Raw genomic sequence first — 16462 nt, forward strand, 5'->3', positions numbered from 1 at the left:
ATTATTATTAACGCGGCTGGTACAGGAAATAGCGCCACTAGCGCCCCCTTCACTTCCGGATTGCAATGGTCCCATTTCCATATAAGGTAAGAGGCTGACAGTGGTCCGTCCCCGCCCCTTTCTGCATGCTGCAGCGAGGTGTACTTGATTTAGTCTGTGTGTACGATGGTAGCCCGATTGACTCTTTTCTGTGTACGTTACACCTTGTCAATGTTTTGTTGGAAAGAAACGTGAGGTTTGAACTTCGTCTTATTGAATTCACATCAAATTTTCGCACGTAAAAGACAAACAACCAGTAAACAACTCAACTTTATACAGTGGGCTCTCGATATTCGCAGGTTAGAGAATATAACCGTCCGCTAAGAGCTCAAATACTGAATACTTAGGAACCCTTCTAAAATGCTTGCAACTGCTAATTATAACAATTCAAATTATATATCTTCTAACCTGTAATAATATGAAAATGAAAACCGTTGTAACACTACCGCAGAAGATAACGCGTCTGTTGTCCTTATCTTCGTGTTTGTGGGTTCAGCCAATCAGCGGTAAGGAAAATGTAGGGAGCTCCTGGATTGGCTGTTTCCCAAACACCAGCCAATAGTATATCACGTAGCATTGCCCCTAGCTTTCTCAGCTTCCAATCAACGAGTACGTTTTCCGCAAATAATTTGGAGGCAAAGTTCTACAGAAAAATCAACAGGGATCCACTGTATGTCACATTTTTTTGCTACCACTAGCCCTGAATACATAGTCTACGTCTTGGTTAGGTCACTTCACTTCTCTGCTGGCACTGAACAGGTTGAAATATAATGCTAAAAACTTATTAGTATGCTTACATGACTTTAAGGCACTTAGCATTAGCATGAGCCCATGTACTGAGAATGTTAGCATTCAAGTTGAGTTCAAAGTCACAGGAACTTTCTCAGCTAGCTTACTGGAAAGTTTTAATCAATATGGCTGCCTTGTACATAAAGCAGTGTCTTTTCGTTGCACCACTGTCAGTTTCTGTTTGCACAAAATCCAGGATATTACGGTGTTACCAATTAATCTGGAAAAAAAGTATATTTCAACTCACAACCTGATGTGGACTTTCAACCAACTTGAGCACAAGATATTTGACATTAAGCATTCTTACTTTGATTTACAAATCCCACATTAAGATGTTGTTACCATTACCTTGTGTCTTTTTTCCAAAAATGTTCTTCTGATCACAACAATGTTTATTTTAAAATCTCTGCAAGAGTAACTCTGCCTCAAAAAAATATTTCCAATTTTAGAAAGAAAAAAAAATAAAAATAAAACTGTGTCAGAGAGTTCAGCTGAACGGAGAGTGCTGTGCATTGCTGGGTAGGGCTCCTTTATCAGACCTCCGAGAGACTCTGTGGCTGCTCAGAAGTTTGTTGGGGCTCATTGTGGATTCGACAAACTGACTTGTTACACATCGGACACACACTCCGGATTTCTAACCATTTCAGCAGACATCTAGGGAAAAAGCAGGCAGACGAGAAAAAACATGACTAAGAAAATCATTGCCGTCACAGTTTTTGCTGCAGGACAAACACAGGTCTCAGTTACCATAGTTGTGCTCAAGTTCAAACATGTAAAGAAAAATATATTCAAAAGACTTGATATAATTTGCAGTGGGAAATTCAGCAATAGCTACAGGACTTCTTGATGTCTGTTAAAGTACTTATTGAAGTTTGAAGTATGCAAAAAAACTCTGCTTTGCATACTTAGAAACATCATATGAGTTGTACATTGTCGTAAAAACATGGTAATCAACAAGTACTGCTATTGGACTCACTTCTTATGAAAAGCGTGGGAACACGGACACACTCCAAGCTCATCCCTGCTGCGAAACTCTTCCAAACATACTGCACACGTTTGCTGGAAAAAGAAAATACCAGATCATGATACCACTTCAGCAAATTAAAAAAAAAACTAATTTATCCTAGAAATCTTCTTGATCAGAGTGCCAAGGGTCTATGGCGTAACTCTGAAGCCTATTACTCTTCAAAATAGGAAAGAAAAGACAACTTGTCATTGAACTAAGGTAGAGGTGCGGTAATCTTTGTAAAGCTTCAATAAAGGTAATCGATCAATATGATCAATTACCCCAAATTTGCCTGTATTTACAGCAATAGCAATTACTGATAAGTTTAGATGTGTGCTTGATGCTACAGCCACTAGAACTGAGCGCTTCTGTCCGATAAATGAACATATAAGAACCTGAAGTACTTTAAATGTTCAACCCCAAAATCCGTATTAGCTTGCAACATGTATTCAACTTACACCAAGAAGACTCAGTTTCTTTCCCGCTCCTTTTAGAACTACCTGTTGATGACAAAGGAAATAATTTAGTTTACCTAACAGAAAAGCAAATGTAAAAAGTCTTGTAGGAATCTTTCAGTAACAAGATGTTACCTCATTGTAGCCATAATGCTCTCTTGTACCTTGTCTTCTTAGTCTGTAAAGAAGCAACAAAATAAAACTCAGAATGCTGTTTTAAAGGTGGTTTGAAGAGCCAAACACAAGCCGTGCTTAGGGCCAAGTCTGCAACAAAATAGTCGATTTATTGGGCTTAATGGAAACAAAATGGCAACATGAGACAGCTGTGAGAATCAGCGGAAAATGTAACAAATGTTGCACTTTTGTTCCCCAATCAAACCAAGTTTATGGGACTATCAGGTGTGCAAACACCCAAAGTAGAAAAGCAGTAGAGTGGTTTACAGGCCTAGAAAGTCTGGTTCGTTCATGGAGGTGTGAATACAGAATCAAACTCTGATGCTGACTAAAAAAGCAAATTGTGGTCGACCTGCAAAACTCGGTCTTGGTCTGGTTGAAGTGAACTCTGGTGCAGTTTGAATGCATATGTGAAAGCCAAGTGGACCGGAGACCGCTTCAAAAGCAGGAAGCGAACTACGGCGCAGGGCATTCTGCGTAAATACAAACAAACAAACATGCAAGTATAGTGCTAGAAATCCTAAAACCGCTAAAATCTGATCTCCATTTTTGTTTAAATTTTGTGAAGAAGGAAATTGTGTTTATGTCAGAGGTTTTTGTCATCTCAGGAGAAGAGAGGAACACATTTTTCAATTAGCTTGGTTCATTTGACACTGTTCAGTGTGAAAGTGAACTGCAACAGCTAAAAATGTTGCAATTTTGGTCCCCAATCGAACCGAATCTCCTTTAATATCAGGAATGAAAACACTCAAGACAGAAATAAGGATATAGAATATAAGAAGAGATTTTATGTCCTTGGCCTACTTAAATATTGGTGAATAATTATAACTGGTTCGTTCAGAATTTTGTGTAACATGCCCTCTCCATGTAGCTCAAGGAAAACTTACCAGTGTGTCACCTAAAAACATCCCTACTGTGCAAATTATGTGTTTCCTTATCTCTCCTTGCTGATACAAGTCTTGTCATGCTAGATGAATCAGCTGGGAATGCTCAGCGCTTCAAGCAGTCCTGGAATTCGTATGATGTCAGATTCATGTAACAACCTGAGCAGTGAAGTCCTTCACACCAAGCAGGGCTGCACAAACAACATCAAAACTTGGGATCTTCACTGTAAAATATTTGAGCCGCTTTTAGTCGTGTCTACTAGCTTCTACTCTTTAAGTCAAAGAAATCTGGCAAGTTTTAGATTTTCAACTTAAGTTTGTCAAATATTTGTGAGTTGTGTTAGCTTTTGATTAATTTTGTCACATCTCCAAGAGTTGAGTGAACTAACAATTCAAGTGTGTTTTTACACCTGATAGTTTGGTAGACTTGGTCCGATTGGGGACCAAAACTGCAACATTTGTTACATTTTCAGCTGGTGTGGTTAGCTTTCACACTGCACTATGTAAGTGAACCACACCTCTTGAATAACATTTTCCCCTCCTCACCTGTGGTGGCGCTGCACCAAGAACCACTGAAGAAAACAACATGTATTTACCCAGAATGCCCTGCGCTATAGCCACTTCCTGCTTTTGGAGCGGTCTGCTTGGCGTTCACATTAGCATTTGAACCGCACCAGAGTTCACTAAAACCGATTAATGCTTTTGTCAGCTTGCAGTGGTTGAAGACAATGTTTTCTCAGATTCAAATTAAATGTTTCTGAGCAAAATTCAGTGTGATTTTTAATAAAAATGCATTAATGCAAATTAAATCAAAATTTCTGGTTGACTTTACTTGCTTCATTTTCAAGTCAAACCACCTTCAGATGTTTTACAGTGTACCTGAACAAGTAGCAGCAGACGATGAGGCTGAGCATGAGGATGAAGAGGCCGATGCCCAGGATGATGATGTAAATATTCAGCGGCAGGTTGAAGAGACTTTCGCTTGTCATCTTGCAGTCAGGGACGAAGTGCTGCAGTTCAAAGTCGCACAGACACCCTAAAAATGGGAATCATGGGTAGAGATTATTTACTTTAATAGATTAAATGATATGCCTTTTTAAAATCCCAGCAGAATATTGAGAGAAGTTTGGTTGAGACAGAATTAGCATACAGAGTTTTTTAGGGATTTGGCTGGAACCAAATAGGAAATTATCTTTTATTATCCAACAAACAGGCTGCACAGTTGGTAGAGCTGTTGCCTTGCAGCAAGAAGGTTCTGGGTTTGATTCCCGGCCCCGGTCTTTCTGCATGGAGTTTGCATGTTCTCCCTGTGCATGCGTGGGTTTTCTCCGGGTACTCCGGTTTCCTCCCACAGTCCAAACACATGACTAAAAGTGTCTAAATTGTCCCTAGGTGTGAGTGTGTGTGCATGGTTGTGTGTCCTGTGTGTCTCTGTGTTGCCTTGCGACAACCTCTCCAGGGTGACCCCGCCTCTCGCCCGTTACGCTGGCTGGAGATGGGCACCAGCAAACCCTCCCGACCCCAATAAGGGACAAGGGTGTAAAGAAAATGGATGGATGGATCCAACAAACAAACGTCCACAGTGAAAATGCTATGAATGCGGCAAATCAAAATAAAGTATCTGAGGTAGAGTTGGAAAACTACAATCCAAAGAATCTGAAACTGAAGCATTGACCTTAACTACGCTAGTATCAATCTGATACAGATACCAACCAATATTATGGATCGATCCACCCACCTCCAGTGCAGGTATTTATTTTACAAAATAAAATTAAAGGGTCATTATTATCATGGTTTTGTTTTATCAAAAAAAAAAGTAACAATATTGTGGGGTGTTTTTTTTTTGGCTCCAAAGTCAAATTGTTCATTCATTTTTAGCCATTAATTCAGAAAGTTTTATATAATTTTCATGATTTCATTTCAAAAACACACACACAATTTTACCAAGTATTTTTGGGCTACTTTCTAACACAAATATCTTAGTATACTTAAAGTAAGACAAAGCTTACAAATAACTTTTCAGCAAGATATAGGAGCTTGTTTTAAGTCAATAATTCCTTAATATTAACAAAAAAAGTACTGGTTCCACTGGCAGATTATTTCACTTATAATAGGGGGGAAATGCTTTGTTAGAAGTAAAATAATCTGCTGGAGGAACTAGCACTTTTTAAAATCAATGTTAAGGAATCATTTACTTGAAACAAGCTCCACTAGCTTGCTGGGAAGTTACTTGCAAGTTATTTTTATCCTATTTCAAGGACACCAAGATATTGGCACTAGAAAGTAGACCAATAATACTCGGTAACATTTTGTGTTTTTGCAGTGTTTTATTTTTTTCTCAAGTCAGATTTGTCATACATAATCTCTTGTTTGGTGCTCTGTATCAGTTTCTGACTTTTCTATGAGAGGAAATAACATTTGTACAAATATTATTCACACTGCAAAGCACCTGCATGTCACAGGAATGTGTTCACCTCCATGTTGGGTTCTCAGATATTTTAATTGAGAATAAACTTTTTTCTTAGCCTTGGTGATTAAACAGAGCGGCTTTCCTTCCACACAAACCCCCATCAGTGTAGCGCAATGATGCAATTAGCACATTTTTGCGGTTAGACACAATAGCTTGTACTCCTGCTCAGAAGCCACACTTTAATACACAAAGGTCACACGAGTAAAGGCGCATTACAGAGGGCTGGTAAGGCGAGTGTTTGGCTGGACGTTTAGGTTAAAGAGGAGGCAGCTGTAATCTTAGCACTATGTTAGTAAATCATTGATAGTGGAGGACCAAAAGGTAGGCCACTGTGCAAATGCTGCATGCATGCATGAACAGGTCTGAACTTGAACATGGTTAAGGTGAGGTAGTTGATCTGGTCTGGAAACATTACAGCCGTTTCTGTAGATTTTTCCTGCTGATGTTCATAGTTTTGTCTGCGCAAAGGAAAAACAAAAAATGCGGTGTACATTTTTGTGTTGATTCTTGTAAAAACAACTTAAAAAGGAAAATTAGAGAACAGTAGGTTATTAGGAGCTTACATAAAAATTGAGTTCCATGTCTAAAGTCAAGATTTATATGGATAGTTTGTTAAAAAAGATTATGAATTAAAAAGAAAAAACAGTTAAGAGAGTGCAGTTGACAATTGCAGAAAACCGAAATAATTAAGTGTAGCACACCGAAACATTGTGATGGCAGCCCCAGAAGGACATAAATCTACGCTAGATATTTACTTCATCATAAAGGTAGAAAAATTTTGTAAAAATTGGTATTGGCCTGAAACTAAGCAAAAAAAAATCTACAGATTTCTTGTGGTTACATTTTGGAGGGAAAACCACAATGCTAACGTAGCATTTAATGTCGCATAACATGTCAAACATTCTTCTGTCATATTTTTTCATACCGAATAGCTATCAATTCCAGATTATCTAAGATTATGTTTATCATTGTGGATGTTGGTAACTGTGAAGCCATGAAAAATTGGGTTAGTTTTGAAAGAAAGAAAAACCAAAAGCCTCTTTTTCAGTTGTACCTACTTATCTCAACTCTACTTGAGTTGGTTTGACTTGGTTTTCAATGGGGTGTAATGTAAAATGACCTTGAATCAAGTTTAGCAGATACTAATGGAAAAGAAAATGTTCAAAGATTACATGTGAATCCGTAAGCCTGGCAAACTACTAAGTAATCCTGCAAGGCCTTCTGGGTAAAATACTTTCAAAGTCTGTGCTGCCAAAAAAGAGTCAATATAGATCAATTTGGCATCATTTAAACCAAAAACAATCAGATTTTCTCTATTTAACTACAACTATGGCATCATACTCTTCATATTAAAATACTGCGTCCGAAGGTTAGCTAGCTTGTTTAATTAATCATGCATGTATGAAAATTCTCATGCCTGTAGCGCATTTTGGAGGGAAAACAACAATGCTAAAATGTAGCATTTACTGTAGCACATGTTTCTTTCCAAACATTTTTGTGTAATATGTATCCCTTTTTATTTTTTAGATATCCACAACTTCAGTCTCATCTAAAAAAAAGCTTTGGCATTTTGAAATCTCAATAGTTTTGAAAAAAAAAAAAAACGCTATCAAAATTTTAGCTTAAAAACATTTAGCATTTAGATTCTGTTGATAAAGATCTTCCTTCGATAGGCTGTCATTGTTAAAGAAAAGTTAAATAATAAACGTAAAAAGGCAGGCTGGGGTTTGATTTATGAGAATTGTCAAGGTTTGCAGATTCTCAGCTATAGAATATGTTGATATAACTCTTTAAACTAACTTGTTAGTGCTTTTTCTGAGACAAAAGCATTTAGCATATTTTGGAGGGAAAAAAAAAACAAAGCTAATTGCGAAGCTAATTGCTAACCATGCAATCTAATATACCTGCTTTGTACACTTTTCATACCAGTGACGTGCGGTGAGGTTCATAGCTGACAAGGCACCGACTTAATTATAATCAGATTTACAAATCTAGACCCCTGCATGTTATTGTTTACATAAAGAAATTTTGCGCGTGCGTACAATGCTGGAGGGCAAAAAGACTATTCTTTAACATGTGATGCTTAGCCGCGCCGCCGCTGCAGAATAATTCCGTTATCTCAATCAAACTTAGACATGTAGATATTATTAATTTCGTGCTGTGCTTAACAGCAAAGGGAGAAACCGTTAAAAGTACAACTCAAAACCACGTCTTTCTTGCTCTCTGTATCAGTGCAGCTTCTGTATGGCTAGCTCGCTGTTACCGTCTCTTACTCTGCAGTTGTGGAGTCACAATGTCTGGGTTCATGAGCGCCCCCAGCGATGAGGCAAGAGAACTGCCTGCCTCACTTAAGGGGGCGTTTTATGTTTTCGCATCCACCTATATAATGTGTAGTTGCGCCACTGCAATATACCGTACTGTCATACTTTTTCAGTTCAGTTAAACATTATTTATAAGGTGGCATATCCAAAAGTGTAACTTAGCATCTTAACTTTGAATGAAATGGGTTGGTTTGAAAGAATAACGAATTAAAATGTTTCCGATTTCAATCTTCGACGGACGTATTTCCGGTCCAGACACGACCAGCATGGCAGCACCGAGTTATCAATTATAAAAGCTCCTGATTGAAAACATATGAATTAGTGAATAAAATCAAAAAAATATATTAAATTATTAAATCTAAAAATAGTGGACAATATAGCTTTGGTGTCTAGTGAACATAGAAAAGGACAAGTACCATTGCCAACAAAATTGTAACTTTAATTTGATCCTGAAAAAGTTCAAGACACTTCTTCATAATAGACTGCGCTAAAAGCACAAAAGAAGCAAAGGACCGAACATCTTGAATGGGCGGAGTTTGTTTAATCTGCCTTTTGACTCCAAAATCGTTGAAGCTTGCCCTGCTTGTATCGGTTCTCCTTTGTCAAACTTTAATGGGCTGCAATTCAATCAGAGTCAGAGGGACCGCAGTTTGTGTGGCGCAAAATATGAAGAAAGGCTGTGCAGCTGGTGGATCCAAAACACCTACCGTAACACCAGTGAACCGGATGCATCCAATAACGTGTGAATGGTTGACCGGCACTCAGCCGGGAAAAGTTTTGGGTTTCTCAACAAGTTCTCTGGGATTGGTAACTAAAACCAGGTTTACTTAGTTTAAAACACAAAGGATCCATCCACTAAACACTCCCGTCGACTGTCAGATCCGCCTTTGTATCTTCAGTGGATGACAAAGAAACCTACGTGGACTCACGGATGCAATCCCAAGTCACCGTTATGTCCTTGTGTCACTCTTTTTATCAATGGCTTCAAATTCCTGCTGTGGAGAGACAAAGAAAATCGACACGGATGAATTTCCCCGTTATCCGGGCAGGTTCTCCCGTGGAAAGTCGATGGCAGCGCCTCCATCTGCCTCCCTGCTCCATACGCAGAACCCACGGCGTAACACAGGAAGACAACGGCGCTAATCTTAATTCTGATCCAGGCTCCTCTCACGTTCACTCTCCTCCCTCGTCTCTCTTCTCCACTTAGCTCTCGGTTTGTAAACAGAACCCTGCTCATGTGATTCACCGCCTGCATCACAGCTCTGCTTTCGCCGCCCCCTCTTTCCTTCCTTCCTTCCTTCCTTCCTTCACTCTCTTGCCCTTCTTTTACCCCCCTGCCCCTCTTGGTTTGTCCCCTCCTTCCTTTGCAGCTGTAAGCTATTATTGAACAGCAGACAGGCAGATGTGGAGGCTGAGCAGTAATTGGCCTATCGATCAGGGTAACTCATTGTAGATGACAAAAGATTTAATAAACACACAAGCGAGAATTAGACTTTCGTAGTTACTACTGACAAATAGAGGGATAAATGAATCTAAAAGAGAGGGAATATACAAAAGAAGTTTATTTCCTACAAGGGTTAGTGAATTTACGATTGTCGATTAATTAGATTAAAATTAGTTCCAAACGATTAAAGTTGCAGTAAAAACTGTTGTTGAACTATGTCATAACAGTAAAAATCAAACTCGTTCTGGCTTTGATTGGTTGTTTCAGAGCAAGAAGGGTCTTTGTGCTATCAATCACCCCTCAGTGTGGTGCTGCTCATCCCCTCCTTTGCTACCCTGCAGCTAGCTAACCGGCGGATACACGGTTTTGCTGTAACTCTGTTGTTTCTCCGTCATTAGCACATTTAGCAGTGTGTATACATGAGAGTGACTGACAGTGTTAAGCCCCGCCTCCTGGCTCTGATTGATTGTTTTTGGTCTGGAGTTGTGCATTTGAATCAGGGAGGAAGTGAAAGAGATCCATCTGTCTCATAGCAAATTGTCACAACATAGTGATGGCGTAAACAAATACTTTAAAAATATATTTTTTATAAAAGTTACATACTGCACCTCGATCAGACCTTCTTTCAATTTTGTAGTTTGGCCGCCATCCAGCAGAGGGCGCCATTTAAGCAGAACCATTTAAAAATTGTTATAAAAAATAATTTTTTCAAATAAAAAATTGTTAAAATATGTTTAAAAAAAAAAAAAATTAGCTTTATGAATAATTGAATAATTTTGCCCTTCATGTTATTGAAAGATGGTCGACCGTCTTGATGTAAGAGAAAACTAATTTTTAACTCACTAATCGATAACTTTCATCCCCAATTAGGAGCCTATTTATTGAATTTTTGACTGTTATATTTTATATTTGCTTATGTTTTGTTTTAGGAGCTCGACTGGACCTCCCCGGATCAAAACAAACAAATACAGTAAACACAATTCAGTGCTATATTGCTGGATTCAATGACGTGGTTGTTCTCAGGATCTGAATATGTATAAATCTGACCTTAAATGTACAAAAATAGAACACAGTGTTGTTATTTAGAAAAACCTAAATTACAAAAACTCGGAGCAGTAGCCAGTTTATACGTTTTTATTTGAATTTGACTACTTGTGTAAATTAACAGAAAGCCGTAAGTTTTTTTTATGTAGAAATTATCTGGAGCATGTGAACCAAGGCAAGGCAAAAGTGCAAACAACAGCGCCTCCCTGCGGCCAACTGTGGACCAATGAATTGTGAAATATGTTTCCCATCGACATGTTGGTGGAGCACAGCTGTTTTCTCTCAGTTTAAGTCTTAGTCTCCAGGAACAGAAAGTTTTTGTCATTCATAGAAAACTGGACACAAACCTTAAAGAACAGATCCTGCAACAGACGCCTTTAGTAGTTTATCTTTACTTGCTCATGGATACAGAAGCTTTTGTTCCAACAATTAATCTTTTTCTACTTTTTGATAACATTCTTTCCCTCTAGATTGTAAAAAAAAAAAGATCTCCATAAAAATGGGTAAATGTACTAAAATGTGAAAGAACTTTCTGATAAGACTTCTAGCAGGTTTTTTTTTATTATGTTCATGTTAATGTTTGAGAAATGTTGCAAAAATATGGAAATTTCAGTTTTTAAACAACAGAATTGCTTCTGAATGTACCAGGAGATACGCAGTTAAAATACGATACAATTTCAGTTTTTCAACAAGAGAAATGTTATTTAAAATGTTTTTGAATGTCTCTGGAGAAATACTGTAAAAATACAGAAAATTTCAGTTTTGTATGAATAGAAATGAAAATAAATTAAACATGATCGACATGGTAAAATTCACACAGTTAATGCAAAATTTCCTCATTTTCTAGCAGGACATTTTCTTCTTTAATGACATTGTAGTTAATCATTATATGACGTATAAATATTTATATATTCTTAAAATTACACTTGATATGTTGTTTGGTGACGTTCATAAATCGTCAGTTCAACTGTGAGCTGCAGTTGGACTAAAAATAAATATATTTTTGTGTGAGAAATCTGGAAGAGATGACAGTGTGAGACAGCTTTCTGGAAGGAGAAAACTGCAAACACAGAGTAGGTCACTTTATTTAGCGTGACAGAAATACTTTCACCTTGATCACTTACCAAATAAATTCCTCTGCTAGCATATTTTCGTATTCTCTGAAGTCTTCTTCTCTGCATCTGATCATCTCATCATGAAAACGTGCTTCAGTCATAATATTATTAATGCAGGAGAGTCAATTCTAATGCAAATTGATAATGGCTGCAAGCTTTTTATTAAAAGTTTATTTTTGCTAACACAAGAAGAGAGCAGTGAATTAAGGCAGATTTCTCTCTTTTTGATAACAATCAGCCTGATGATTTCATTTTTGGTCATTCTGTAAAAAAAACAACAAGAACCTTTCAAATGTTTATTAGAAATTCTAAATGTTTTAGGTCAATTTCAAAATTTCAGATTTTTTCTTGCAAATTTTCAACTTTTGGAGCTCAGAAAATCCTATGGTTTTTCTTGAAAATTTATGAGATTAATCTCAAAATTTCGGAGACTTTTGGCGGAAATTTACTATTTGTTTTTTTTATCAACTGTGACCCTCTGACGCCGTCATAGAAATGTACCAGTTCAGTCTGGCCATGAGTATTTTAATGCTCTTATGTTGTGCTTCCAGCAGAGGGCGCTGTAGGACAATGAAACACTCTCTTTAATCTCTGATTGCGGAAGAGGGCGCTATTAGTTCTTTACCAACACAGATTAAAAAGGTGTATTTGGACTCTTTTCCCACTTCTGACCCAAACAACTCTGTCAAGTGAAACCAAGTGAGCTGAGCGCTTTTCTCCAGAATACCCTGTGTGACCACATTGCACAATAACAACCCCCGTACTTTGAGTCAGACAGTTTGTTTCTCCTTTTCCCTGCTGCATACCAAGGCGACCATTCAGGCAACAGGACAAGAGCAGTATGAGCCAGCACAACTTTTTTTTTTTTCTGGTGATTACCTCATGGAGGTCAGCCCCCCGTGTGATGCAATGAGAATATATGTAAATGGACTACTGAGGTCTAACCAGAAAGAACAAGATTTAACCAGCTTGCGCCTGATTTGAAGTTACTCACTTCCAAACTTCACACAAGTTTGATGATAAATTCCAGCAGTGCACTGAGAGAAATGCCCATTTGTGTGGAGTAGAAGCAGAAAAAGGGATGGAAAACTTCTGTAATGACATTTACTTTTACAGAAAATCAGCATCATTGTGTCATAAAGTTGTAAAAACTTTAATTCCAAGTAAAAAAAATGCATCCTTCTATGTTTGCATGGGTTAATTTAGCTTTTTATTAGCATCAAACTTGTTTATATCCTTCTACAACATTTAAAGTATTGTTTAAGACTTTGTATTTATATCCTAATTAGACATTGCATTGACTTACATTCATTTTGGTTGGTAAAGTTACTAAAGTACATTAACTTTAGTAACTTTTTTTTAATAAGATGTACTTTGAATAGAATTGGTGCTTTTTACTATTACTTGAGTAATTTTACTATAAAGTATTATGAGGGGCTGTTTAGGACAAAAACTATATTTTCTCTCACACACATAATGTGATACTTTAATAGTGTATATGTGCAATTTTAGCCTTGTAAGTGTGTGAGTCTGTAGTAGTGTGTGTGAGAGAAAACATCGTTTTTGTCCTAAACAGGCCTCATGAAGTATTTTTACTCTTACTTGAGTAGAACTTCTGGATTTTCTGCCCACTGAATGAAAAAAAACATGTTTTAACCAAAAATCCACCAGACACAAACACACACCTGCAGTTTCTGTTAACATTTCATAAGTTTTTTATTGAAAGAAACTAATTTTGAAAACATTTTCTGCCTGATTTTGTTATTTTTTGTTACTTATATGAATTATTGTCATTTCCATCCATAAAATACCAAAGTTTTTACTTAACTTTACTTTAACTTCATATTTAACTTCATATTTTGGTCCGTTTGATGATGTAATTTTTAAATATTAAATGATTGGTAATTTGATCAGTCACTCTGTACTTGAATAGACTTTTTACCAAATACTTTTGTCTTTTTACATTTTTACTTTTACTTGAGTAATGTTATTATGAAGTACTTCTACTTATAGTAGGATTCTCTACCCAGTGAATGAAAAACATGTTTTAACCAAAAATTCACCAGACACAGATTCAAACCTGCAGCTTCTGTCAAAGTTTCATGAGTTTTTTATTGAAAGAAACTGATTTGGAAACAATTTATTTTGCATTATTTACTTATATCTTTGTTACTTATATCAATTATTGTCATTTTTGTTCCTAAAATACCAGAATTTCCACTTAACTTTAGCTTTTGGTCCGTCTGATTATGTCATTTTTAAATATTATATTATTAATAATTTGATCAGTACGTGAATAGACTTTTTGCCAAATACTTTTTACTCCTACTTGAATAATTTATTGCTACTTTTTACCTTTACTTGAGTAAAAACATGTTGAAATATTGTCACTCTTACTTGAGTACTATGTTTTTGCCGCTTTACCCACTTCTGCCCAATAGTGCATTAACACTTATCCAAATTTGAACCATTACTGGAACCTTTAATCCTAAGAAAAACATGGTTCCATTAGTGTTCTTTAGAAAATAGGGGCAAATACCAGAAAACATTAACCCAATGACACGCAGGTTTGTGGATTTCCATCGTACTGTTTATGCATTAATTTCTTTTCTCTGTAAAGTTGTTTATGATAAAAACATTCTGCAGTTTCAACCTGTGTGCTTCTTTATTTGCATAACCAATGACACAGTCAAAATCAGTCGGGGCTGTGGACATGCAGGGCATGTAAATGATAAACCACAACAGTTACCGAAGCTGAAGCCTTCTGCAAACCTGTATGAAAATATCTTATCTTGCACTCAATACTCAGAAGGACTTTAGACATGTTTTATTGACTTGATTGATATTTTCCTGAAAAGTGGAGCGCTCTGTTACTAGAAAAGTTTTTATTTTTGCTGCAGGTAGAGGTTCATTTAGCATCTGAGAATCAGAAAATAGACACACACATTGTTGAATTAATTACTCCAAAAGATAAAATAAAAGATATTCAATCCAGAAATGTTGCAGTATAATTTTTATGGCTCACAGTTTTTTCAGAAAATTTTAATATGACAGATTAATAGAAAAACAAAAACAGGGTTTGTTTTAATTTAGAAATGTTATGTTTGGGTGTACACATCAATGTTGGATTGACATTGACCAGGAGACAATCACCGAAAACTTCTATGAGGACGGAAGGCCATGAGGTGGCTATGTTCAAGTATGTCACTGGAAAGTTGAGTGGAAGGAAAAAAGCTTTAATTCTTAGGAAGATTTGCGAGGAAATGGAGCTGGAACTCAGTGAGCTACAACACAGATTTATCGACGGTATGGGCTGAACCGCCGCACTCTGTTGAAGAGATTTAAAGAAATGCTTTTGTTAAACTGTTCTGGCTTTTGTTGTGTTGTGGTATTTGTTGATTCATTGTGGTTTTTCTTAGTTGAGTTGTGGCTTTTTGTTGTTGTGTTGTGGTTTTTCTTGGTTGTGTTGCGGCTTTTCTTGGTTGTGTTGTGGCTTTTCTTGGTTGTGTTGTGGATTTTCTTGGTTGTGTTGCGGCTTTTTTTGGTTGCGTTGTAGCTTTTTGTTGTTACGTTGTGGCTTTTCTTAGTTGCATAGTGGCATTTTGTTGTTGCACTGTGGGTTTTTGTTGTAGCTTTTTGTGCTTTGGCTTTTTGTACTTGCTGAATTCAGTGCACAAAGTTACCTTCATCTATCTTTTGACTTCATCCAAAAGAGAACCAGCACTAAACCTGTGAGCCGGATCTGTGGCGTTAAAAGCAACGTACACACATCCAGTCACAGCTTCTTCAGTGGCTCTTCAGGAAAGATAATAGGCTTTGAAATCTTGTTTATTAATAACAAAGGCTCTGGGATATATAGGCCAACTGTCTGGGATGGGCTGGGTGACTGCGCCTGCTCCAAGGACGCGGTCACACCGGCGGTGGCGGAACATGACAGGTGAAACAACAAAATCACAATCTTGCAGAGAAGGTGTGGATGAAACTTTTCACTTCTCCTTGGCAGCATCAGTTAAATATTAAGATCCACTTCCTTGAAGGTTGCATTGCTGACAGATGGTGAATTTAGAAACTACAAGCTGATTGCAAATGGTGTTAGTAATGTGCAAACGTTTTGGAAAACTCCAAAGAGACATAATTGAAAGAAATATTACACAATTACATTGCTTTAAAAGTAGAGAAAATGCATCAATTTTGAAGTTAGCGCTACTCTAAACTAATACATAATTACATTTTATTGGATTAAATTCAGACTTCATATTAACATTTAAAAGATTTGAATTCTTGCTGGAAGTAGAGCTTCGCAATATGTGACAAAAAACTGTCACAGCATTTTTTTTTTACAGTTTTGATTAATTATTATACTATTGCTTAAAAATAAAAGTCTAGTCTTGGAAAATGTACATAGAGCAATAAAATTTCTATTTAAAAATACAGAAATCTCAACCTACCAAAAAGTATTTGTATTACAGCAGATCATATGCACTCAGTAGTTGAGTTTCCTTTGGCATGAATTTCTGCATTAATGCAGAAATTCATTAATTGAATTTATAAAACAACATTTTATAAATTCACTATGGGCTTTTGGATGAGGCTAGTAAGCTAATCCAAAAGCCAATTAGCTAGTAAGCTAGCTAATTAGTCAAAAGTGATACAATAGTCATATAGACAGGTATTTATCTCCATAAATGTGTCAGCATATGTAGAGATTTTGTTCCTTCCGT

At 36.8% G+C, this 16462-nt stretch overlaps 1 protein-coding gene across 1 annotated transcript; it reads right to left on the minus strand.

Moving 5' to 3' along the window:
• Positions 1-149: 149 nt before the first annotated feature.
• Positions 150-9443, minus strand: LOC103477316 (RING finger protein 122-like). Its single transcript, XM_017309143.1, has 6 exons — positions 8846-9443; positions 4227-4383; positions 2425-2467; positions 2293-2334; positions 1805-1887; positions 150-1482 (listed from the first exon to the last, which is right to left on the minus strand). Exons 1-6 carry the CDS (start codon positions 8868-8870, stop codon positions 1362-1364), a joined length of 471 nt encoding a protein of 156 aa, XP_017164632.1. The 5' UTR covers positions 8871-9443; the 3' UTR covers positions 150-1361.
• Between the last annotated feature and the right edge of the window lie 7019 nt (positions 9444-16462).

This window comes from Poecilia reticulata, linkage group LG15 (genome assembly GCF_000633615.1).
Source record: "Poecilia reticulata strain Guanapo linkage group LG15, Guppy_female_1.0+MT, whole genome shotgun sequence".
Lineage (NCBI taxonomy): Eukaryota > Metazoa > Chordata > Actinopteri > Cyprinodontiformes > Poeciliidae > Poecilia > Poecilia reticulata.